The 25,330-nt window shown below is 51.8% G+C and overlaps 1 protein-coding gene across 7 annotated transcripts in view; it reads right to left on the reverse strand.

The window, feature by feature from the left end:
* The window catches only part of HM13 (histocompatibility minor 13), a 38,856-nt gene extending 15,864 nt beyond the window's left edge, over window positions 1-22,992 (reverse strand). For 2 of the 7 annotated variants that reach the window (XR_003423975.2, XM_027069797.2), the window contains exons 1-7: window positions 22,693-22,990; window positions 14,307-14,405; window positions 8,731-8,813; window positions 3,576-3,664; window positions 1,840-1,925; window positions 1,636-1,761; window positions 772-829 (exon numbers count right to left, since the gene is read on the reverse strand). Coding sequence is in view for 3 of the 7 variants with exons in the window: in XM_027069797.2 (XP_026925598.1) it covers window positions 772-829; window positions 1,636-1,761; window positions 1,840-1,925; window positions 3,576-3,664; window positions 8,731-8,813; window positions 14,307-14,405; window positions 22,693-22,875 (724 nt within the window). In the remaining 4 variants the exon portion in view is untranslated. Of the gene's footprint in view, window positions 1-771; window positions 830-1,635; window positions 1,762-1,839; window positions 1,980-3,575; window positions 3,665-8,730; window positions 8,814-13,804; window positions 13,934-14,306; window positions 14,406-22,692 lie in introns of all 7 variants that reach the window. The other 5 variants (XR_003423972.2, XR_003423973.2, XM_027069794.2 and 2 more) reach the window with 5 other exon arrangements.
* Window positions 22,993-25,330: the final 2,338 nt, after the last annotated feature.

Here is a 25,330-nt window from a genome sequence, read left to right on the forward strand (position 1 = left end):
ACTCCTGAGACGCTCTGCCATGGGCCTGCTATAGCGTGAGATAAAATTTCCGCACTGCTTGGGGCGCCTGGGTGGCTCAGTCGGTCGAGCGTCTGACTTCGGCTCAGGTCATGATCTCACGGTTGACGAGTTCGGGCCCCGTGTCAGGCTCTGTGCTGACAGCTCGGAGCCTGGAGCCTGCTTCGGATTCTGTGTCTCCCTCTCTCTCTGCCCCTCCCCTGCACATGCTCTGTCTCCGTCTCAAAAATAAATAAATATTAAAAAAAAAATTAAAAAAAAATTTCCGCACTGCTCACTGACGCCTAGGTGCCTACAGCTAGACTTTCTCATATTTATACAACGGGTAGCTACACCAAAGAACAAAACCTGAGCAGTGGGAGGGGTATGGGACAGACGGCGCCCATAGCTAGGCATCTAGTGAGGCTTCAGGTCTCAGCGTGGAATCTCCTTTCCTGGAGAGTCCTCGCACGCCCCACCACAGGCTGTGTCAGATGCCCCCTCTGTACTGGCTCCCCTCCAGCTCATCCCGTGTCACACTCCACCGGGCCCGAGCGGCCGGACGCCAGGACCTGGGCAGAGGGTGGCTGCGCACGAACACAGCCAGATGAGTCTAAGAGGGGAAAGAAACCAGCCTGAGACACAGGGAAGCCTGGGGGAGGAGGAAGTGCATGGGGAAGAGCCAAAGGAGAGGTACTGACCAAAACAGGACCACGAGGGGAAGGGCCATGAGGCAGAAGCAGAGGGGCTCCCCACAAGGATGTGGTCACTTACGTTTTATTGGTGCCTCAAAGGACTTGGCCACTGTCACCATCACGTTGGTGCCAAATACCTAGGAGGAGAAGACAGGAGTCTGGAGGGAGGTGAGGGCCAGGTGGGAAAGAATGGCTGTCCTAGGGGTTCTGGATGCGATGCTGCCTGAGATCCGCAGGGAGGGGCAGGGAGTGAGGAGGCGCTCCAGAGCAGATGTGAAGCTGAGATGAGGTGGCCACCGATACTGGTCACATGGACACCTCATGGGGCTCCTGGTTCTGGGCAACAAACGGACGATTCGAAGGAGCTGGAAGAGGGCCTCTGATGGCCACAGCCAGGCCTCCTGCTTGCTCAGGGCTCTGCCCCTCCCAAGAGATAAAGTCCTTCAGTACCACCCACTTAAGGTGGAGAGAGGCTGCATGAGGCCAGGGAAAGGGGGCCTAAGTCAGGCTGACCTTGATGCCTCGGCAATGCCTGTCGGGAGTGTGTGTGGCAGGTCCCTCGGCCCAGGGCTGGTGTGTGCCAGGGCGTGCTGCCAACAGCAGCCTCTGTCCTCGGATCAGTGCCCTCGCTGGGCCCATTCATCATCATTAACCGCCCCTGCCTGAACTCTGAGTCTCAGTTCGCTTGTTGGGAAGACATGGGAAAGGAAGTGCCCTGCCAGGGCCACCAGCGGGAAGAGGCGAGAGTGGCTGGAAGGCACCGGGCACACCGTGGGCTCGTAGCCGAGGGGGGAGTCTGTCCTCTCATCGTTTCACAGATGAGGGCCAGCGGACCCAGAGAGGACCCGCTCCGGGGTCTTGCCTTCCACCAGATGACTGCCACCGGGGCCAGAGAGACAGGGAGGAGGCAGCGAGGGGCCCTCTGTGTCCCTGCCCGACTCACCCAGAAGACATCGTAGATGAAGAGTCCGCCCAGCAGGATGCAGCCGGTGCTGACATTGTTCAGGTGTAGGAGCTCCACCCCGTTAAGGGAGAAGGCCAGGCCGAAGAGGTTGTTGGCAATCCAGTGCTGGGGAAAGGGGGGAGTGAGATCAGCTATCTGCCCCCTCTGCCCCCACGTCCCCTCCCCCGGGCCCTGGCTCCTTACCTTCCTCAGCAGGTACCAGACGCCCACAATGCTGCTCAGGCCCAGGCACACCAGGTCCTTGGCGTCAAACTCATAATTGATGATCTCTGGGCAGAGAGGCCGGGTAAGTCCACTCCCCGGGGCGGGGCTGCCCCTCCCACCTGTCAGCCCCTGGACGGAGGAGGGCATGGCTGTGGGCACCGTCAGAGCCTCCCCAGCACCCACCCCCTCCCCGATTTCCTAGCAGAGGGACTGGAGGCCCAGAGAGAACTCAGGCCTGGCACAGGGTCAGTGGGAGGTGGTCCGAGGTGCTGGAAGCACAGACACAGCATTTGTAGCTGGGTGACCTTGGGGGAGGCAGTTCCCTCTCTGAGCTTCAGTTTCCTCCTCTGTAACAAGGGGGTTGCAGCACCTCCCCGATAGAGCCGCCACGGGGACCAAGTGAGATGGTCCTTAGAAAGCACTCAGCACAGTGCCTGGCACACAGTGGGTGCTCAATGAATACTAGCTGCCACTGAGCCCCAGTCTTTAGCTAGGTCCCAGTTCATTCAGGAGTCTCTCTACTTTGCCACCAAAGGAAACCAAGAAGGTTGCTGGCAGCCCTACCTCACCAGCAAAGGAGGAAGAAGAAGTAGGTAAGAGTGGGAGGCCTGGAGAGAAAGCAGGAGGGAGTCCGAGTCTGCTCCTGTGGGGAGCCCTACGGTAGACGTCCCTTTACAGCCAATCTCTGTCACTTTCAAGTTTCCTAGTGAGGAAGCCTAGGGAGGTGGTGGGGCTTGCCCACGATCACAGAGTGCAGCCATTTCTTTCAGATTCTGGAGTGGAGTGGACTGCTGGTTGGCCCCAATTTCTGTTCTCTCCTCTGCGGTAATAGCACCCTGGCGATTTTTAACTGGACATGAGGTCAGTTAGCTCACGGCCACATCTTCTGGCTTGCCCTGTAGCTAAAACGGGCCCATGATACAGCTGCCTCTCCCTCCCTGTGGAGGGACGGTACATCATCCTGGGCCTAAGGGCCACCCGAGTGTGGCAGAGTACAAGACAGATGAAACCTAGGACCCCAAAGACTCTGTGGTGTAAGCTTAGCCTTTCTTTTTTTTAAATTTAAAAAAAATGTTTATTTATTATTAAGAGACAGAGCATGAGCATGGGAGGGACAGAGAGAGGGGGAGACAGCAGAATCCCAAGCGGGCTCCAGGCTCTGAGCTGTCAGCACAGAGCCCGAGGTGGGGCTCGAACTCACGGAGTGTGAGATCACGACCTGAGCTGCAGTCGGTCGCTCAACCGACTGAGCCACCCAGGCGCCCCTCATAGTTCTCAATTTTTTTTCAAGCCAAAGAACCCCTTTTCCAAATCTTGGTGGGAGAGTAATCACACTAAAAGTAGGTATGACACAAGGAGCCATGACAGCCAGCTTGACTGAGTGCTCCTGTGAGCCAGGCAGGGTGCTGAGTGCTCCCCTCATCACGTACTCGCAGTCCCAACAACATGCCTATGAGGGAGGTACTAGATTATCATTTTCATTTTACAGATGAAAAAAAAAAAACCCCAACAAAACACCTAAGGCTCGGAGAGGTAAAGGCGTTCACCCAGAGTCCTATGTGTAGGTAGCAGCAGAGTGGGGACGGGAGCCCAGGCGGTGTAATTCGAGAGCCCACCTTTTCCATCACTCGCTTTGTTGGAGAGCCCCGAATTTGGAGACAAAGGGGAACGGAGGTGGGAGATCCCCAAGGCAAGGGAAAGCGGGCAGCACTGACCTTCCTTGTTCTCCCCAGAGCCCTGTGTGAAGAGCAGCTGGTACTGTCGATTCGGGAAGTTGGCTGGAAAAAACTTATTCATGAAGGGGCTGGAAGGAAAGACAAAGCAGGTTGGCAAACTGGGCCCCCACGGGCAGTCACAGCCCCAACACCACCCCAGAGGCACCCACTCACAGCTCTTGCCCTCTGGCACCCTCACGGCTGCCCCGGTGGGGAAGAGTCATTGTCCCTATTTTACAGATGGAAACAGAGACCCTCAGAGAGTTAGTGACCGCCCGGGGTCAACAGCCAAGGGTCTCTGAGCTGAGACGCGAACCTAGGCCTCTGGACTCCTAGTGCTTCCACACTGCCTCTTGGTTATCGTCCCAGAAGCACGAAGCAGGGGCAGACTTCCATGTAAAATGCACTTTTAGGACAGCAAGAGAGGCCAAAGCCTGGTCCGCTTACTGTCTCTGTGAGAGTCCTTTGTCAAGAATGCCTATTCTTGGACTCCCTTCCAGACCTATCAAGTCAGATGACCTGATGGCTACTGCCTACCTCTGACTCCATGACTTGTCAGGCCTGGATTTTTATAAACTCAGCTGGACTCAATTAGCTGGATGAATCACAGCCCCAAGGTGGGGGGGTGGGGGGTGGGGGGAAGCACCTCACATTCACTTCTTCCATGAGGCCTCTGTTGCTCAGGATGGGCTTAGCTTCATCTCTGGAAAAACTGTCTCTGATTATCCAGTGTACTCTATGCCTTGGCCAGGCAGGCAACGGAAATTCTTTTCTGGATCACCTTCAGAGAAAGATGAGCAGATAAGGACCTCTTGGCCCAGCCTGGCCCTGGGGGTAGCCCAGCCCGGAAGACTATTCTGTCATATACCAGGCTGTGTGGCCTTGGGCGACTCACTTCAGTGGCTCATCTCCTCAGCTGTATGTCAGGGTAATAATACCACTCTCTGAAAGGGTTGCTGTAAAGATAGAGAGAAGGCAGGGAAGAGGCTTTAGTCCAGCTCTGGACCCACAGCAGGGAGGTAAGAACTGTGAGTGTCCATCAGCGTTGGCACTTGTCCAGAGCATGAGCTCAAAAGCATTTGGCAACACCGGATCAGACTGACAATGGCAGATGAGGTGGGCAAATCCAGGATGGTGCTCCCGACTGGTAGGTAAATGGAGGCAGGCCAAGAGGTACCCAGGGCACAGCAGTAAAGGCAGGGAAAGAGAGCTCCCTTTCTAAGACCCTGGAGGTTAGAGAAAGAAGATGTGGAGTTAAGAACTATTTTAGGGCCTCAGTTTCCCCACTCATCACACAGCCAACGCCTGTCTGCAGGGCTGTGCCATGAACGAGAAGGCTTTGTGAACAGAAGTGTAGTGGGCACAAGGACGGAACCGGGAGCAGGCTTCCACAGGAGGGCTCTGAAGAGGTGGGGGGCAGAGGCTGGGACAGGTAAGGCTGGAAACTACTTTCAGCTCCATTTGCTGAATCATTTTTGGGAGACGCTGGGCCAGAGCTTGAAGCAGAGGCCAAGAAAAGGCTGAGAAGCTAAGCCCTTCACCGCAGCTCGGTCTATTCCTGAGGAGCTTGATGCTGAACTTGGGAACCAGCAGGGTGCAGTGGCTGAGAACACAGACTCTGGGAGCCAGACTTCCTGGCTTCAAATCCTGACCCGGCCACTGATTAATTGCGTGACCTTGGGAAAGCTACTTAACTGTTCTGTGCAACGGTCTCTTCATCTGGATCATTTGGAACACTACGATAATATCTTTCTCTTAGTTATTAAGGGTATTAAATGAATGCTCGACACCCTGTAAGCTCGACTGCAGCTTCGACTTAAAGTAGGAAGTCTCTAGACTGACGACTTGGTTATCCCTAGAAAAGAAGGGCTGCTGGAGGACATGGGACAGGAGTCAAGCAACCTGGCTGGTGAGGCTGAACCTGAGAGTAGGGGTCCTGTCTCATCACCTTCACCCCCACCCACCACAGGCCTGGTGCCTGGGAGGCAGGTGTTAAGCAAACGCTTGCTGAATGCCTCTGAATGCAGACTTTGTAGCAGGCAGATTCTTTCTGGCCCTTGATGGTTCACATCAAACCTAAATAAAGGTCACCGCTTCCTGCTGGGAAACCACATCCTGGTGCCCTTCTCCCCTGGGAGTGGAAAGCAAGGGGCAGCGAAACTGGCCTTTTCCTCCCGGGGTGGCAGATTTTTGCCTTGTGGGCCCTTTTCCCTCTAAAGGTCAGCGCAGATATGATAAAAATAAGCTGAGGTTCCCTTGGCAGGAAGGGTGCTGGCAGGGGCTCGAGTTTCGGCGGCTGTACGAGGTGGAGGCAGGTGGCCGGCCAGGCGATGGCAGCGGGGTGGAAGGATCCATGAGAATCTCCTCCCGGGGCTGACCTGGCTCGGGGCGGGCTCTTCCAGCCCTTCAGCAGGTCTGTTCCCCACCCCAGTCCTCTGGGACCGCAGGACTGCTGCAAGGGGACAGCCAGTCACCCCCTCCAAGCTCTGCTTGCCCTTTACTCTCACCAAATTGGAAAGAACATGGGCTGCAAAGTCGGACAGACCTCGGCTCAAAACCCCATCTGCTCCCACCAGCTGTGAATCCCAGTGGTCACACAACCCCTTGGAGCCACACCTTCCCCGAATCCCACCTTCAGACCCTCTGGTTTGGATCCCGACAGAGGTCTGACTCCAAGTCTGGATATAAACAGCTCATGGAAATGCTAACAACACTGTAGACTTTCTTCCATAAAGTATTTGAGGAAACTCAATTTGACTGAAGAAGAAAAATAAATTTAATTTTTGGCTCAGCTTTCTAAACAACGTGATTAAATTATGCCCTCCGCCCTTTTTGCTAAAATTATTTGCATCTGATCAGTTCTTTTCCCTGTAAATTTTCCAAAGCAATTTCTTTCATGCCACTGTTTTTGGTCCATATGCAATTTTTCAGAGGACAGCCCTGACCCTGTGCGGTGAACACCTTGCCTGTCCCTGGTCATCTGTTAGCCTTAGGACGTCGGATTTTCCCATGTGTCAAATACTGTGCCCTCAACTTTATCAAGAAAATGACTCCTCCGTGAAGTTTCGGTCACTGATGTAGTTTTTACTACACGCACTTCCGTTTGCTGTTGGTTCTATTCCCGTCAGTAATTTCTACCAGTCAAAATCACGAATTAGTTACAAGACAGACAAACAAAATATACTGGGTTCTCTCACTCTGAGGTGGGGGTTGGGCCACCAAGAGGCCTGGGAATCTCAAGCCTCTCAGATGCAGGGGTGGGATGGGTGAAAGGGGGGGAGGGCGATCCTAATCAGCATGGGGAAGGAGGGGCCCCAGTGCCTGGAAGTGACCGCCCCCACCCCACCCCAGATCCATCAGATAGAAAGGTCCGCCCTTTGAGACCGGGTCTGCCTCTATCTTGCTGCTAGGTCCAAGTTACCTAGGTAGGTTCTCTGAGCCTTAATTTTAAGGACGGGGCTGGACTAAAGTTCTCATAAGATGGCCAGAACAAGATTTTGTGGGTAAAGGGTAGGTATAGTTGAAGACAACAATGAACTCAGTCAAAAGACCAGAGTTCAAGTATGCGATCCTGGGCCAGAAGCACAACTCACAGTGTGCCCAGCACCGAGCTCCAGGCAGGTGACTGATGTGGCTCGCTTGCTCCTTCCCACGCCCCAATGAGGAGGTGCTGTAGTGCCTCTGTCTTATAGGTGAAGAAACTGATGCTCAGATGGCTTGAGAAACTTACACAAATCATGCAGCCGGCAGAGCCGGCCTTGGTCCCAGGGCCAACTGTCTCTTGAACCCACGCTCTTGATTATCAACCACACTGTCCTGCCAGTGTGCCTAGAGGAGCAAAGTCAAACTCAAATGGCTTCCAATGCCTTTGGTGAGCAGGCCCTGCGCTTCCTCTCTAGCTTTCTCTCTGACTACTGTGGAAAGATCCTGACTGTACCTTCACTGCATACAGACCTTCCAGCTCCTGGCTTCCCCCTCTCCTTCACACCTCTTCCAGGTTTCCTACCCTTCAAAGTTGACTACAAATTGAGTTCCTTCCTTCTGGCAACTTCCTGGTCTGCTGGCCACCTCATGGTCAGTGGTTCTCAACCTGAGGCTGTACCACCTCAAGGGATCAGGTGAAAACAGCTGGGGACACTTTTGTAGTCACAAGCTAAGGGATGGGCTGGGGACACAACTCCCATTTGGTAAGCAGGGCTAGGGATGCCCTGCTTGTGTTTACAACACATGGAGAACTGGCCTGTCCACAACGTTAACAGCAGCACCCCCTGAGGGCCTCTGGCCTAGGTCCTTCATCCCCACAGAACGGACATAAGCACGTGGCAGTCTTAGCAGGCTGGCAGTGAGAAGATGGGCTTCTGGGGTCACCCAGACCTGGATTTGAATCTTGGCTCTGCTGCTTATCCAATGTGTGATCCTAGCCAATCCCTTAATCTCTTTGAGCTTCAGTTTCTGAAGATAACACAGGATTAAAAGCAACAGCTAACCTCATAAAGTGACCTGGCAGATGAGCACAGGTAATAATGGCAACGACAGTTAAGTCACCGGACACATCAGGTGCCAGATGCTATGCAAAAAGCTTTCCACACGACCCACGAGGAAGGTTCCATTACTTTCCTCCACGTTCAGGTGAGGAAATTGAGGCCAGAGAGATTAAATACCTGGACCAAAGCCACAGGGCTATTAAGTAGCAGAGTCTGGATTCAAATTCAGGTAATCAAATTCCAGAGCCTGCACTCTTCTCACTATACTACCTCTCTCTCATTATGAAATAAGATCACGTGGGAGAAGCCGGGCTCAGTGCTTGGTGCACAACAGCCTACAACACCTGGCAGGTGGCACTGGTATTCCCCACCTCAGCACCGTGACGACTGACATCACGTTACTGCTCACAAATTAACTTTCCCAACAACCGTACTGGTGGGAAACACCCACTGGATACTCTTATGACTCCTTGTAAGGAAACTGTGTCCCCCAGAGGTTAAGGTTCTTGTTCTAGGTCATCCACGGTGTAACACAGGGGAAAGGTGCCCTTGGGTTTTACAGCCAGGATTCAAACCTGGCTCTGAATGACGCCAAAGGTCATGTTCTCATCCAAGACCCTGTACTGGTTCCTGAGAAAGCTGCTTCAAATGTTGCAGAGATGCCTTCTGACCTGATGGTGTGGGACAGGGCCAGGATCCCCAGCACGAAGAAATACATGGACAGCAAGAGGTTGATGTACTCCTGGGAAAATATCTGAGGCAGAAATAAAAAAAGAAACAGGAAGTCAGGGTTGCCAGTGGCTAGGAGGAAACCAGGGTCCCCGCTTCTCTTCTCCAGGCTGGTCTCACCCGCTGGAGTTAGGGAACGGTGTCAGGAAGAACCTCAGGGAGTGCTAGGGGCCTTCTAGCTCCTGTGGCTATAGAGAAGAAGGGAGGAGCCTCAGGTCCCCAGATGCACTCGCAAAGGAGTCTGTACTTTTGGGCTTGGTGGCCCTGCTATCGGGAGACAGGCAATAGATTTGTGCTCAGCGTCCTCGGGTGGGAATCACGGGGGAGGACAGTCTGGAGTGCAGAGTCCCAAGGCAGTCATCTGAACCTCAGAATGCCCTCTTCCAAGTTTCCTTCTCCTTGCCCAAATATCTAGGGAGCCCCCTACGGCGGCCACCAACGCCCCAAGCACACTAGTTACAAGTCACTCGTGCCTGGCTCCATCCTCTACGTTTATGTGCTTCTGGATGACTCCTCCCATGGTAATGGCTGGAAGTTACGACAGCAGGCCCCGACTTCTGCTTCTCGGCCTTACTGTCAAGCTCTCTTTCACCATGTTCTGAAGCCAGCTGTCACTGTTGTGAATTCAGGAGTCTGGGAAGCCTCTGCCATCTCACTCCATGTTTTCCGCACCCTCTGCTGAGTTTGTTTTTAGGAGGGTTTGTAGCCGTGGTATGGGGCAAAGGGGCACCAGCACTCGCAAGGAGGCTGTTATGGAATCTTTCCAAATGCCTGTCTCCCCTTGCTGCTCCCCTACTTCAAGCCTCGCTTTCATAAGCTCGAGACTCATACGCTCACTTCGGCCCTCACCACCCCCGACGGTCACTGCAGACCTTCTCAGCTGCGGCTCATGCCACACTGTTCTCCTTCTACTTGCTGTGGCCACAGTGGCCCTTCTGCAGGGCCTTGTCGGCGCCACAGCCCCGGCACAGTTAGCCAGCCTGTGTACACACTCTTCTCTCCTCGCCTAGACCACTCTTCCCTCTTTAGCTCTCAGCTCGGAGCAGCTCTCCTGGGTACAACCACCCCTCATCAATTCAGCTCACATTTACTGATTGCCTACTATGCGCACGGCATCGTGAGAGCCCCTGGGGATACAGCAAGGAATGAGGCATACAAGTCCCTGCCCTCGTGGAGTTCATGAGCCAAAGAGTCCCAAAAGAAACAAATATGCACTATATTTTGTCAGGGGGTAATGCTGCTCAGAAAAGCAGAGCCGGGCAAGGAGACAGAGAGAAGAGGGGAGAGCTACTCCTGTAGACAAGTGGCCAGGGAAAGCCTCCCAATGGGAAGAGATTTCTGTTGTTCAGGAGTAGAACCTTAACGAAGCAAGAGAGCTGCTGTGAGGATACTGGAGGGCCGGGGGGGGGGGGGGGGGCAGGCAGGGGAAGCATTTGGCGCAGAGGTGAGGGTGAGTGCAAAGGTCCTGAGGTGGGTACATTGCTTATGTGTGTGGGGAACAGTGAGGGCCTGTGAGCTTGGAGCCGAAGGAGTAATGGGATGGTGTATCAGGAGATGAATCCGGGAAGGTAAGAGGGAGAGAAACCCTGCAGTGCCACGAGAAAAACTAGATTCTTCTGGGTGAGGCAGGCTGGTATTGGAGGCTGAGGGCAGGGCTATGACTTGACCTGATGGCGTGAGAGGATCCCAGGCTGCTGTGTGGAAGACGGACTCCACAGGGCAAAGGGGGAAGCAGACAGCCTGGTGAGGAGGGCACTGCATAGTCGGCGGATGGAGGATGGTGCCCTCAGCTGGGGGACGGAGGGAAGGGATGAGCAGCAGTCAGATTCCAGATCTGTTCTGGACCGGCAGAAGCGGAGGTGCTGCTGTCTGAGATGGGGGGTGCAGGGGTGGGGTGGGGGCAGGAGCAGGTTCCCGCTAGCTAGGCTGGCTCTTCCGTGCTTCCCTGGTGCTACAGACCTTGCCCCTGCGATGCTTCCCGGGACCGTCACTCCACATTTATCGATGTGATTGACTGGTGTCCACCTCCACCAATTACTAAGAAGCTCCTCGAGGGCAGGGATGGGTCAGCTGTTTTTCTCACTCTGGGCCTTGTACATAGCAGGCACTCAATAAATGTTTGCAGAATGAATAGATAAGCAAAGCAGTGGCCTATAATGTGACTAGGAAAAGAAAAGGCCCCATGGACATATTCCATGGCATGTGGGCCGTGTTTTAGAAGATGCGGCATAACCTCTCGGCTGCGTTCCTTTCACGTGGGCCCTTGGCGAAACCTCTCTGGCTGCAACTCCGAGCTACCCAGTGGGTTGACTGTGCGGCCTGTGAATGGTGCACCAGGTCTGGCTTTCTTTGTGCTTTAGCTGTTAGAAACTCAGAGCCACACGGGTTTCAGAGTCACTCTGACAAGAGTACAAGTCTTTCAAGTTTAGAACCTGGGGTCAGGGTGTGGTCCTTACCCAAGGCTTTGTTTTCTCCTGTTTTAATTCTCTCCTTCACCCCAATTTCTTCCTTTACTTTTTTTCCTTACACTGTTGGGTATAATTTTTATAAGCTGCCTCGAATAATCAGTTTTGAATGAGGTAAGGAGAAGATAAATTTTACGATATTGAAAAACGTTACAAACTCTCTCTGTCCCACCCGGCGGGAGAGGAGGAAAGGGGCTGAGGGCTACCACCGTTTGGCAAACCACTCCACAAGCCGCCAGCCCAGAGTTTGGTGAGAATCCGCTGGCTGTGTTGTCCAGCTGCCTCTCAGAAATCTCAGTATGGACCCTCTAGAGATGTGGGCAAGAGGTATGCTGTGTCCTCTGCCACAGGGCAGGCTGGGGCTTACCTACCTGGAGAGGGGGACAGGCTGAGCATCCAGTGCTTTAAAGAAAAATGCCCATGCCTTCTGCTGCCAGAAATTTCTCTCAGAGGGAACCTGGCTGAAGGAAAGAATCCTAAGTAGTAAAAACGTTAGAAGGTCTTGAGGCAAGAGCCTGGGTATGTATCCCTGGCACTCAGCACGGCAGAGACTTGAGAATTGTCTGCCAAAAGCCAAGTTGGGGGCAATGGGCTGGATGTAGAGACAGCCACAGAGCGCTCTCAAAAGTATAGGGGCTGGGGCGCCTGAGTGGTTCAGTCGGTTAGGCGTTCGACTTCGGCTCAGGTCATGATCTCACGGTTTGTGAGTTCGAGCCCCGCGTCAGGCTCTGGGCTGACAGCTCGGAGCCTGGAGCCTGCTTCGGGTTCTGTGTCTCCCTCTGTCTGCCCCTCCGCTGATTGCACTCTGTCTCTCGCATTGTCTCAAAAATAAAATAAGAACATTAAAAAAAAAAAAAGAAGTATGGGGGGAGAGAAAGCATACAGGGAGATGTACCACACAGTTCTATTTAGGGAAGCTAGACTCTCGGCACACACAGATATACTAACACCGTACATTTTATAAGGAGACACACATCTGAGGACATAAAGCAAACGCATCAGAGCAGGTGCTGCTCGTGGAGAGGGAGATGAGGTGGGAAATGGAGGCGGGCACTAGGGGTGAAGGGGAGCCTGGCACAGACGCAAGATCGTGGGCTGTGAACCAAAGCGGGGAATAAATTCAACTCTTCACCCGAGGTCCAGGAAAAAAAACCCATCAGTCAATACCTAACGTTATTCGATGCACTCTTATTTTTAAGAGTAAAAACTGGGATGGCCTCTTCTGTTTAAAGTGAGGGGGATGCTGGAGGTGAGCTGTGGGGAATCTGCTTGTGGGGGTATCCTGAAACTGTTAAGAAGTGCAGTTCTGATCCAACAACGAGGGAGCGATGGAACAGCAAACCGGCGTTAAAAATTATGTTTCTGACTCACTCACAGACTGGGAAAGAATTCAGATACTGCTCCATGCAGGTGAAAGTACAGGGGAGTCAGCATACTCCTAACTGTTAGAGGCAATGTAAATGAGTGCAGTCTTTTCGGAGGGATCTGGCACTATCTATTCAAGTGACAAGTGGAGGTGGTATGTGACCTGCTTCTCCCGCTGCAGACACACTTGAGAATACGGGCCGGGCCAAAATACTGTGCGTGATGTTCACACGGCCCTGCGGTGATAGCCCAGCATTAGATATCCCTCGGGGCCACCTCTGTAAAATACAACCACAAGCAGCTGCTAAAAAGAATGAGGTAGATGTGACTTTTGCTGATACAAAAATATCTCCGTGGTAAGAACCCTTTATCTGACACAGATCTATGCTTTTAAATTTTTGCATAAACGTAGATCTACGCGTATGACTCAGAAGACGCTACGCTAGGGAGAAGCTTACGGCTCACTGACACCTTCCCTTAGACTGAAAACAGTGTTTTAACCATCTACGTGTATTTTTAAAATGTAAATTAGGGGCGCCTGGGTGGCTCAGTTGGTTAAGCGCCTGACTTCGGCTCAGGTCATGATCTCACAGTCCGTGAGTTCGAGCCCTGCGTCGGGCTTCGTGCTGACAGCTCAGACGCTGGAGCCTGCTTTCGGGTTCTGTGTCTCCCTCTTTCTCTGCCCCTCCCGCACTGTTCTCTCGCTCTCAAAAATAAAAACATTTAAAAATGAAAACATGTCTTAAATGTAAATTAAAAGTCCTTCTTGAGGAACTTTCAGTGACCAGGACAAAAGCGTGTGTGACGCAGCACTACCCCAAAACCAAGACACACCGCTTCGGTTACAAGAGGACGATTAATTACGTTAAAAGCGTGTGTGTTAAAAGCCTGGAAGGAGACCTGCCCAAATGTTAACAGCGATCGTCACCTCTGCGTATTCTTCCCTCTCTTGATATCTTACCCTCCCTTTAAGTTTTCCGCAGATACCACTGCTTTCACACTCGGGAGATATTACGTGCTGCGTTAAAAAAAACACGGAAGCGTAAGAAGAGTTTGAGGTCACGTGAGCGAATGCCCATGACGTCATTAGTGGGGAGGGAAAGCAGCAGCTACGCAAGTGAGTACGCCGGCCGCGCGGCCACAGCGACGGACAACCACGCACCGGGAAGACAGAACAAGGACACACCTCCAAAGGGAATCTGTGATTGTCTCTGGTGGTGGGGTTTTGGATGACTGCTGTTTTCCCCTTTTTACTTTTCTGTGTTTTCCAGGTTTTCAACACTGAGCCTGTGTAACTTTTATTGGGAAAATAAACCTCGGTAAATTAAAAAAAAAAAAAAAAGAAAGAAAAAAAAAAGAAAAAGAAGGCAATTAGTAGGGCAGAGGCGTGGTGGAGACACAAGCTACACACCCCGTCCCAGCATGAACACGACGTGCAACCAAAACAGCGTCGTGAAAACAAAACACAAGAGCTACGTGGAGAAGAGAAATAAAGACCATGGGAATGAGTTCCAAACACCGTCAGTGGTTATCTCTATAGAGTCGGTCTAGGGGTGAATGATTAATGTTTTTCCCCCTGCTCTTTATTTTCTACAAATGAACATGCATGTCGCCTGTGATGGGAAAAACAAAACAAAACAAAACAAAGTTATCGAAACCAAATGACACACAGGTGGCAAAGGACTTACTTTGAAAAAGAGATAGAGCCCCAAAAGCGTGCAGCTGGCGATGATGGGGAACCGGGCGGCGTCCCGGCTGGTGATAGTCTCAGGCATGTCCGAGGCGTTCTGGAGCAGACAAGAAAGGTGGCTGTGAGCAGGGGTTGTGGTTCGGGCCTCCAAAGGCCACAGCTCATTCACCTCCTTCCCCTCCACGTCTTCCGGACCCAAGACTTGTCCGTGTGACAAAGACGGTCTGGAGCAAGATGGTCTACCCTGCCATTTTGCCATTGGGGAGATCTGGACCCCGACAGGGACAGTCCAGGGAGGACACGGGGCACATGTGGCCCATCTGGGGAGAAGGGTGACAACGAGAGCAGTTCCAGTATATGATAACCGAGAGAAAAAACCCTGGAAACTGGTAACACTAGAGTAGTCCTAGACCTCGTGAGAACTATTCCCAATTTCCTTCTGGATTAGCTCAACAGGATGAATTTTTTATCCAATAGGTATGAGTAGAAACAAATAAACAACAGCCGCGGACACCGTATGTGGGAAGACACCAACTCTAAGAAGCAAATCTGGACAATACTTAAACTTAAGGAATCTGACTGGGAAAAGTGAATCTGGTAAGAGTAAAAGCCACAATTAAATCTACAATGGCAGATGCCATAGTTGGTGACAATGCGATTTGGGTGAAGAGATGACAGAGGATAAATATTTACATGAAAAAAAACCTGAATGTAGTCAAAATAATGTCAGTACTTTAAAAATGGAAAAAAATGAAAGTAGAGCAACAGTGCAGCACAGGGATTGTATCAGCTTCATAGAATTCTTGCCAGAAAACGTTCTAATGAAAATCCATCAATGGTAGTAGAATTCTGGTTTAAATTTATAGTAAAAAGACACAGAGTCAACAGCTTTCAAGATCATCACGCTCTCCATGCCCTCTCTGCTAGGCAGGATCCTCAGTCCTCAAGGACCTGGCCAATGTCCCTGCCACCAATCTTTCCCAGATTTCCCACCATGCTAAGCCTACTCCCCCCAAGGCAATTCCTATTATATGTGTAATTCTATTCATAACCTAGCTACCTGAAGTCCTAGCAATGCCAGATGAGACTTCTGCCCATGTCAAAGTGAAGTTCTCTCGTCACAATGCCCGAGAGTCCACCATCACCACATCTGTCCTATGAGTAAGGTACCAGCACACCTGGGACAAGGGATCATGTTCAGCTGTAGAGTCTCATTAATTTTTTGGCTCACAGCTGCCTCTTAAAAACCAACAGGACAAAACATGCTCAAGGGGAAGTTGCCCAGAGACGGAAGATTTTGGCTCAGGCAGGCCTTCTGCTCAAGGATGGAAGGAAAGTTGCAGGAGGGGAAGGTGAGGGGGGCAGAGAGCAGCAAGCCCGTTAAATGGTTACGAGATGGAGGTGGGGGGCAGGGGAACGGGGATGCACATACACTGTAGGTTTCAGTATACACTGGTCCAGCCTTTTGCGGAGGACGACTCGGCAGTTGCATCAAATTGTAATTTGCACATGTCCAAGGACAGAGAAGGTTCACCGACCAGGAACCACCTAAAGCTCTTAATCGCAGGTATAAATGTTCACCCTCACTTTTTTAGTAAGAGAAACTTGAAATGAAGTACACAGAGAGTCCATTTTTCATCAGAATGGCAAAAGTCCCCATGCTGGCTAACAGGTGGAGCTGGTAAGGCTGTGGGGAAACAGGGCCTGACCCACGGTGCCTTCAGGAGGGTAAATTGGTCTTCCTGCAGAGAGCATGTTGGCAATATTTGTCAACACCATAAATGCGGATGCCTGGGTAGCTCAGTTGCTTGGTGGTCCAACTGTGGCTTAAAGGTCATGATCTCACAGTTCGTGAGTTCGAGTCCCGCATCGGACTCTACACTGGCAGTGCTGAGCCTGCTTGGGATTCATTCTCTCTCTCTCTCTCAAAATAAATAAATAAACTTAAAAAAAACCAAAAAAACCAACAAATGCACATACCTTTGACCAAGCAATTCCACTGCTGGGAATTTCTCCTACAGATAAGTCACACACCTGCAAATGATGCATGTAAAGCATGGCCAAGGTATGCAGTGCTCTATTAATAGCTTGCTGGGTGACTGTGGCAAGTCCTTGTTCTCTGAGCCTCAGCTTACCCATCCGTCAAACAGGAGCACAATCTCTAGCTTTATTTACCTCTAAAAGGGCCAAAAGACTTCAACGAAATGAGATGGGATGTGAAATAGCCTGGCAAACTGTAAAGTACAAAGACTGTATGAGGAGCCATGATGGTCAGGGAGAGGTGAGTGAGAGGCACTTCACCAAACCCCAACACGCATGACTGAGGTGGGCTAGGCACCGGGCTGGGAGGGAGACCCTCGTCTCCGGAGCCCCCGGGGGCAGCTCTGCTGGGAGGTGGGGAGTGGGGCAGATGAGTGGTACTGACAGAGAGAGGCAGGGCTCTCTCCCTCCTTCTCCCCTGGCCCTAGGTTTCTGCTTTGGGCAGCAGTGTGCTAGTGGGGGCTTGGGAAAATTCCTCCACAAATCCAGAGCATGTCCCGTGTAGCAGGAGCTTAGGCACAAACATAAATTAGACAGCTGCTGATCTCAGAGAGTTCACAGGCAGGCGGGCCAAGACCCTGCTGTGTAAACAGAATATCACAATACAATGTGACACGTGACAAAGTAAGATGTATACCGGTGTGATACCCAGTACGAGTGCCACATGGTTGAGAGAAGGTTCTGACGTCAGAAAGCCCAGCCCGACTTCCAGTTCTGCCTCTTCTCAGCTGTGAGACCCAGGAATGTCATTTTCTCTCTCAAAGCCTCGATTTGCTCATCCTGTATGAGCTTCAGGATTCTATGACTTTTGCATTGGAAATACTTAGTGTTGTGCCTTGAGCTATCACACAAGCTGTCTAGAGTCTCTGTAAGATGATGATGGTGATGGTGGTGGTGGTGGTGGTGTAGAAGGGAATCACATGAAAGCAGGGCAAGGCCCTGAAGGTCAAGCGCAGGGTCTGGTATGGGGCAGGAGTGAGATAAATGCTGAATTGAGGAATCCGCTCTGTGTACAAGGTAGGGAACAAGGCAGAGGGAGCTGCAGGTGCAGAACACATGGGACTCTGGCCTCACCTACAAACCGGTGTTATGGCTCATTTCCACATATTCCTTTTAATTCGGCCCAGTGACCTGGGTGGGGAGAGGCTTAAAATTACTTGATAACAAGCCAAGGTGGGACACATGCTCCACTACACAGAGGAACCTGGTCTCCTTGGTGGGTGACTATGTAAATACCCATGCTGCAATGCTGGGTCTGAATGGGAGACTGGAAATGTGACAACAACAGTAATAAGCATAACATTTACAGACAGCTTTCTAGATGCCAAGCACTGTTCTAGGTGCTTTACGTGATTTCATCTTCGCAAAAACTCTATGAAGCAGGTATTTTTAAGAGCTCCACTTTACAGATGAGGAAACAGGGGCTCAGGGAGGTGAAGCAACTTGCTTAAGGTCACACAGCTGGTGAGTGGTAGAGCTAGGATTCAAACTGAGGCAGTCTGGTTCTAGTGTGCCAACTCTTAGCTCCTACTTCCTAGATGACCTGTACCTTCCCTACCTGGAAATTCCTGCTGGAAAGCGGTGACAGGATGCTCAGGGGGCCTGTAGCCATAAAACAGTTGACCTTCACCATTACAAAAATACAAAAGGTTATGAGGATTCTCCATCAGTTCAATGTGGATTTTTAAGCCAGACGCTCTTGTGCAAACACAATAGCTCCCGAAACACAAAACGTAATTAGAGAATATGTGTTGGGGGGGGGGGGGGGAAGCTGACACAAATAGGAGAAATAAATTTAGCTTCCAGTGACATTCTGGATGTTCAGTTAGCAGGGCAGAAGCAAAAGTAGTGAGGGAAGACAGATGCCCAACGTCAAGTCATTGGCTCGGCCTGAGCTCTGGGAGTACTGCTTCCAGGCCATGCCCTAGAAATGATCTGGGATTTGTGGACCATTGTGTTCCTCTGACACCCCAGCTGGAGACCCCAGGGTCTCTTCTCCTTTCCACTACACTCACTCACTCACGTCACCACAACTCTGCTTTGTAGGCATTTCTAGCACTACCCACTCCAATCCTGTGCCCCACTTGAGTCTTTAACACGACCTCCTTCCTGTCCTCTCTGCCACCCATCACTGACCCTGCCAGGAGCGCTTTCTGAAGCCTGGGCTTGACTGTATCACATACGTACCTGGCTCAGAAAGCCCTGGAGACTGGACTATCACACAGCCATCACACAGGAATTGAGGTCACTGCTGGTGGGGGTGTAAAACTTATACAACCTCTATGGTGCAAACGTGGTAAAATCCATCTAAGTCAAACATGCACATAGCCTGTGACCCAGCAGATCAATTAAAAAAAAAAAAATCATCCCACAAACACAGACAAGTGTGAAGTAACAAATGTATTAGATTAATTTCAGCATGGTTTGTAATAGCAAAAGACTGACACCCGTCTGAATGACCAGTGGAGGACTCTAAATCGCACTTGAGCACACATCAGAATTGCCAGGAGGGCTTGTGGAAACAGGCTGCCAGGCCCACCTTCGGTTCTAATTCAGAATCTGCATTTCTAATAAGTTCCCAGGGGATGCTGCCGCTGCTGGTCTAGGAAACCACATTTTGAAAACCAGTGCTCTAAACAAACTGTGGGACACAGGTAGGCTACTATGTAGCTGTTAAAGAACATGACCACTCCTTATGTACTGACGTATTTGATCTCCAGCATATATTTGGTGAAAAGAGCAGGTGCAAAAAAGGGAGTACTTATAACAACATAGAAGTTATACAACAAAGACGGGGGAAAGCATATGCTTATGTATTTGTAAAGGCACGTATTTGTTGGATGGACATCCAAGAAACAGGTAAGGGGGGCTGCCTCTGGGGAGGGAAAATGGCTAGCGGGGGTGGGTGGGGGGTTTTCACCATGTGCCCCTCTGCGCCTTTGGAAATCTATGCCACGAGCATGCAGTACTCACCCTCCCCACCATAAAATGAGGCAGATCTGCATGTACTGACACAGAGAAATGACCAAGACATAGGGCTAAAGCAGGAAAAAAAAAAAAATCAAATTGCAGAGCACGAAGTACTATAAAATCCCACTGTTGTAAAAAATAAACCTATGTATGTGTATACACATAGGCACACGCATAATACATTTGTATACACACAGGACAAGTTCTGGAAGATTACACACCAAACAGCTAAGTGGGTTCCTTCGCGGAGTGGCACTGAGGAGGTTCTTCCTTTATACTTCTGCGCGGCTTTACAAGCGCCAGTGTGTGGTCGCTTTGTTAACTACGAAGATGAACTGCTGTGTTGCCTTCAGGATGCTGTCGCCCAGGAAGGCTGCAGGCTGCCTGAGCATCTTCTTGTCACGGTCTCCCGGCCCCTGCCCCGGCTCACATCACAGTGCTCACTGCCTCCCTGAACACACTCCTCGGTGCCACGCCTCCCTCTCTCCTGTTCCGCCTGCTGAACTTGCACCCATCCGTGTAAAGGCAGCTGTGCTCTCCCCTGGAAGGCATGTCAGGATTCGGTTTAGGCGGCTGCTCACACATCTGTTTCTCTATGGGGACTAAGCTTCGGGAGGGCAGGTCCTGGCCTTCGTTGTCCCAGCACCCCTGGTACCCAGCCCGGGGCCTGGCACACAGCAGGAGCCCAGTCCAGTTGGCTGAGGGGCTCCTCTGAGTTACAGGCCAAGAGCCTCTGAAGCAATCTGATCCCCAGCTATTGCCTGGGCTGGGATCTGCTCCCTTCTGGGAACACAGGTCTCTGACAGGGATGGGCACCCCTCTCAGGCTGCTCCTCCCATGGCTACTTCTTCCCAACACACTCCTGGATGCTCCACCTTCTTCTCCCCATGATTTCACAATTTGCTCTGCCTGTTATGGACAACTTGGCTCCCGGGAGAACTCTGTCCTCACATGCCCTCTCTCAGCTGGCTTTAAGGTCTAACGCTGGTGGGAAATAAAAACTCCTGGGCCCCCACACTAACTTTTCTCTCTCCTTGCCACATGACCAGGGAAACATGAGTCAGGGTAGAAAATGGGAGCTGTTTGGCTTGTTTTGTTTTGTTTTGTTTTTCTCCCCTAGGCCCAAATGCCACTTGTGTGGGTCTTTGGAGGCACCTGGACTAGATCTAGCAACACCTAGTTCTGTCCTTAATTGGCAGAGGGATCATGAGAAGTCATTTCTCTGACTCTCAGTTTCTTTCTCTGAACCACAGGGAAAATAAAACTGGCTCCATCTGTCCCATTCAGTTGCTGGGAGAAGCAAAGATGGTGAAGGCTCTGTAACTCTCAGAATATCCTAGTTATCGGTGGTGGGTCTGGCTGCCTGCGATTTCATGCGGCTTTCTAACTCCCCTACCCTGCAGGAGACGGTGGCGGAGGTATTTAGAGGCTACAGTGGATCGAAAGCTCCCTTCTATGCACACCTTCTGTGCCTGCCACACCAGACCTTCCACCACCTCCTAAACTGCTTCATACAGCTCCTTACCTGGTTTCCTCTGCCTAGAATGTCTTCTAGCTGAAATTCTACTTCTGCATCAAGGCTCAAGCCCACCTCCAGCACAAAGCCTCTCTGCCCTGCCTCAGGTGTGCTCCAACTCTCTCCCTAAGCTCTGCAGCACGACTGTACTGCAATCACATAACTAGTTATTCCTTCTCCATTCAGGCACCTAAAGCCCTTGGTGACAAGAGCTCTGACCGATTCATTTTTGCAGCATGCCCCCCCCAACAACAGTGGAGGTTCAGGAAATTCTGTTGTCAGTAACGTGTTTTCTTAAGAGATTAGTGATCCTTGTGGAGAAGACACCAAGGAGAATTACTCAGTTTTGGGAGCCCCTCAGATCAGCTCACGCCATGCCACCTTCACTTTCCTTTGTCCTGGTCTATTTCAGCACCCCCCCCGCCCCCCGTCCCCCACAAGTGTCTGCCCAAAAGGCATGGCAGGGAGGCTGAAAGCCATCTGAACTCTGCTTAGAAGAGGCAGAATGGAAAGGCAGGCAAATGGGGCCACCTAAGCCCTACCTGACTACTCCCCTTTGTGTTTGTCCACAGAAGGAGCTAACAGCAGGTTCTCTGATCTTGGGGAAGGAAGGTGCCAGCCCTCAAGTTGGGTAATGTTTTGAGAACCCAGGCTCGAGCAGTTTCTGAAGTGGCAGCTGCTTTGTGGACCTGCCCTCTTTGGGTAAGACAGCTTCCGCTTAGGTTCAATTTCAGGTTTGGGCCAGGGAGGAGTTACAGATCAGGAGGGGAGAGGGTGCCAGGAAGTGAGAAGGCACCGGTGTAATGGGCTGGAGAGAGCTTAATATAGGGAAGAAGGGTGAGGGGAGGAAGTCAGGGGGTGGAAGGTGCCAGGGTCCTCTTAGGTATCCAGTGGGACATATACTGAGGAAGGTCAGGAGTGGATCTGGCCTCGTCTCCTAAGAGAGGCCCATAGCGGCTTAGTTCCTCAGCAGGTAAACCAAAGTTGGTGGAGAGACTGTTTTAGGGAGCACAGGAAGAAAAGCTGCTTTGAGGTAGGGTCTGGGTTCAGCCCAGGACAGGTCCAAGGTAGGAGGTGTCTACCAGTCAGGAAGAGCAAACCAGCAAAAGAAGGGTCTATGCCTGGTAAAAAAGAGAAGTGCTATGGTGTCAGGCTCTGAGGGGCTGGCAAACCCACTTCCAAGTGGTTTGAGAGGTGATGCAAAAAACTGGGGCCTCAGCTGCGGCCATATCCTTGGGTTAATTTTTTTGAGGCAGCGCAGGGACCTGATCTGGGCGTTCTAGGAAAGCGCACTGCGGTTCACAGATTCCAGTTAGACAGGTGTCACAGCTTAGGGATGGACCTGGATCCTAGAACTTGCCCTAGGGTGGGTGAGGCAGAGTTCCTAACGGAGGAATGACAAGGGATTGTACCACTCAGTTGTCAGGACCAGCGCCCCATCAGGTACAGATTGGGGTTGACCCAGAGCCCAAGATGAGGTGTCCCATATGGGATGAGCAGCCAGAGCAGAGGGTGCGGCCGATCTGCCTGGGTCCAGTAGGCTCAGAACAATACATCCCCGAGTCGCATGTGAGGCTGACAGTGTTTGCAGCATGATGCACGCAGAGGGAGGGATGTGTCAGGGTCCGATTGCGGGTAGAAGCCAGTCCCCTATCTGGGAAGGTGTCAGATCCCGGGACACCTAAGGCCAGCTCCCGGATGTAGTGGGGAAGCGGTGGTGATCCAAGCCGGGAAAGGTCAGTGTCCGGAGAGAGGTAGTGTCTGTCCCGTGTAGGGCGGGTGGGGGAAGGATCCGCGTCAGTCACGTCCCGGAGAGGAGGTGGAAAGCGCGCGCGGCTTTGCCTCTGACCCGACCTACCTTGCCGCGGGCGCAGCGCACGGAACGAAGGGCGCCGAAGAAGATGGGCAGCAGCGCCATGAGCAGGAGGCTGCCGTAGGCCAGCGCGATGCCCTCGGGCGTGGAAGGCGGCCGCGCCGTGCCGTTGGCTGCGCCGCCCGCCTCGGCGCTGCCGTTGTGCGGGTCGCTGAGGGCCGAGTCCATGGCGACGCTGCGCTCGGGGTCCGACTCCAGCTCCGGCCGCCGCAGCAGAGACGCAGACAGGAAGACAGGCGCTGCAGGGAAAAGCCACGTTCCCTTAAAGAAACAGGAAGTGACGTGCCCCGCTTGCCGGCCCGCGCCGCGCACGCGTGCGCGTTCACGTCTCCCCGCCCGCGCGCCCTCTATTGGAAGCGGAGGGCCGGGCGACCAGTTGCTAAGCAACTCGCGAGTGGTCGGGAAAGGAACACTGGACGGCTGCGGTGGGCATCCATCCGGAGAGAGAAACCTGAGGACCCCATGCCCCGGTGCTCGCCGGCTTCCTTGATCCCAGGCTGTTCTGCTCCCTACAAGTCCTCATCCGAATAACTGAGAATTTGTTTATGCATGCATCATTCATCCAATATTGAATCTTTGCATCGCTCCTTAAGTATTTGAATATCCCGTTATATGCCAGACGCCGTCCTAGGCTCTGGGCACACAGGGAGAATACGGGCAAAAGTCCGTCCCTATACTCATGAGGGTTGTTGCATTTTTAGTGCAGTGGTAGGGGGAGGTGTTGGGAAGACTATAAATAAAATGAGCAAAATAAAATATGAAGCGTGTAGGATGTTAGTGTGTAGTTGTGTGTTCCATAGCGTGTTAAGGGACATAAATAGTTCATAGATATCTCCCTCTCTAGGAATCTAGTGTACTTATATGGCTTGGGCACTTCTGTAGAGTGATTCCCTTCAGTCAGTTCCAGCGGACAAAAGTCAGGTGGTTGGCTCTGTAGATGGACAGCCCTGTGGAGCTTCCAGTGTACGTGTGTCCAGGGCTGAGAAGGTGTGGGTAGACGTGATCTGAGTTTGGGTGCAGGCCCATGCTGTCTGGGGCTCCTGGCTATGTTATCGCTGTCCTAGTTAAAAGCTGGAGAAAGTATGTGGCAGACAAACTGAGAAGTTACACCCTGCAGAAACCTAGCACTGGAAAAACTTTGGACCAAGTGATGGAGAAAAAGTATGCTCTCCTGGAACCCAAGAAGCAAGCCAATCTGAAACCAGGAAGGAAGATCCATTCCCCTCCAATGTCCCTTTATTATTATTATTTTAAAAAAGTTTATTTATTTTTGACAGAGAAAGAGAGAGAGACGGAGCATGAGTGGGGAGGGGCAGAGAGAGAGAGAAAGAGAGAGAATCAGAAACAGGCTCCAGGCTCTGAGCTGTCAGCACAGAGCCCGATGCGGGGCTTGAACTCACAGACCATGAGATCATGACCTGAGCCGAAGTCAGACGCTCAACCGACTGAACCACCCAGGCACCCCTCCAATGTCCCTTTAGTACACGGTACTGAAAAAGCTTAACTATGTCAGCTGGAAAAGGAGAAATACTTACAAGGCCCATCTCCATCAGCCCAGAGCAGGCAAAAAGAGTGGACTGAGAGCTGAGAGGCAATAAGTTGATAAATGGCACAGAGGGTATAAAATCCCATGGCCTGTTCCAAGCTTGACAGGTGGTGAGGTGGGGTTGGAGCGTGGGGCTCATGGTGAAGGCAGACAAAGGTAAGGAGTCAGACTATAAGAGTTTGAATGATAGAGTTGTTTGCCTAGGACGTGCCAGGCACTGTACTAGTAACTTTGTGTGTGTGTGTGTGTGTGTGTGTGTGTGTGTGTGTGTTATCTCCACAATACTGGTAGGAGTTGATTGGTCCCAATTTACAGGTGAGGAAACTGAGCCTCACTGAGGTAAGCTAAACTAGCCAGCCCAGGACACACAGTCAGCAGTGGAAAAGGAGACCCTTGAGCTCAGGTCTGTAGGACTCCAAAGCCTTTGCTCTTTGCAATATTCCAGCTACACAAGAGGCTAAGGAGTTTGGACCAGAGTAACTTAGTTTTGGGAGGATGGCATACAGTTTCAGGCTCTGTTTTTCACTAAGCTGGACCTGACATGAATGGATGGGTGAAGGTGGTGTGCCCAATCAATTCATCCATCAATAATTCAGGCCACAGGATTTGCCCAGCAACCAGGCCTCACGGCTCTGTGCCTCCCCAGCTGAGAGTCTGTGACCGGAAGTTGGACACTCCTGTTTCCCGCCAGGCTGAGCACTTGATTTAGTTTGTTCTAAGGCGGATCCGGCCATCTCTCTTCACACTCCAGAGTGGGAGGTTGTGAATGTGACCCAGGGAACTGAGGGTTTGACCCAAGTTCAGAAAGATCCTGTCAAGGCTTCTGGAGGGTTGGATTTCTGGCTTGGAGCAAACCTGTCTTGATATTGTCTGGAGACGGGGATGAGACACTCTGCAGGTGGGTGTCCTGAGGCTTTATCTGCTGAAGCCTGCTGTATGGGGTTACTTTCCCAATTTCTGAACTGACGTCAAGAAAGGAGCCTGTTGAGAGCCTGAGGTAGCTCAATGGCCAAATATTTGTTCCAGAGAAGGATGTAGTCCCTCTCTCTTGTTCGCTTATTACTGTGTTCAGTCACC

The sequence above is a fragment of the Acinonyx jubatus genome, chromosome A3, assembly GCF_027475565.1.
Source record: "Acinonyx jubatus isolate Ajub_Pintada_27869175 chromosome A3, VMU_Ajub_asm_v1.0, whole genome shotgun sequence".
Taxonomy (NCBI): Eukaryota; Metazoa; Chordata; class Mammalia; order Carnivora; family Felidae; genus Acinonyx; species Acinonyx jubatus.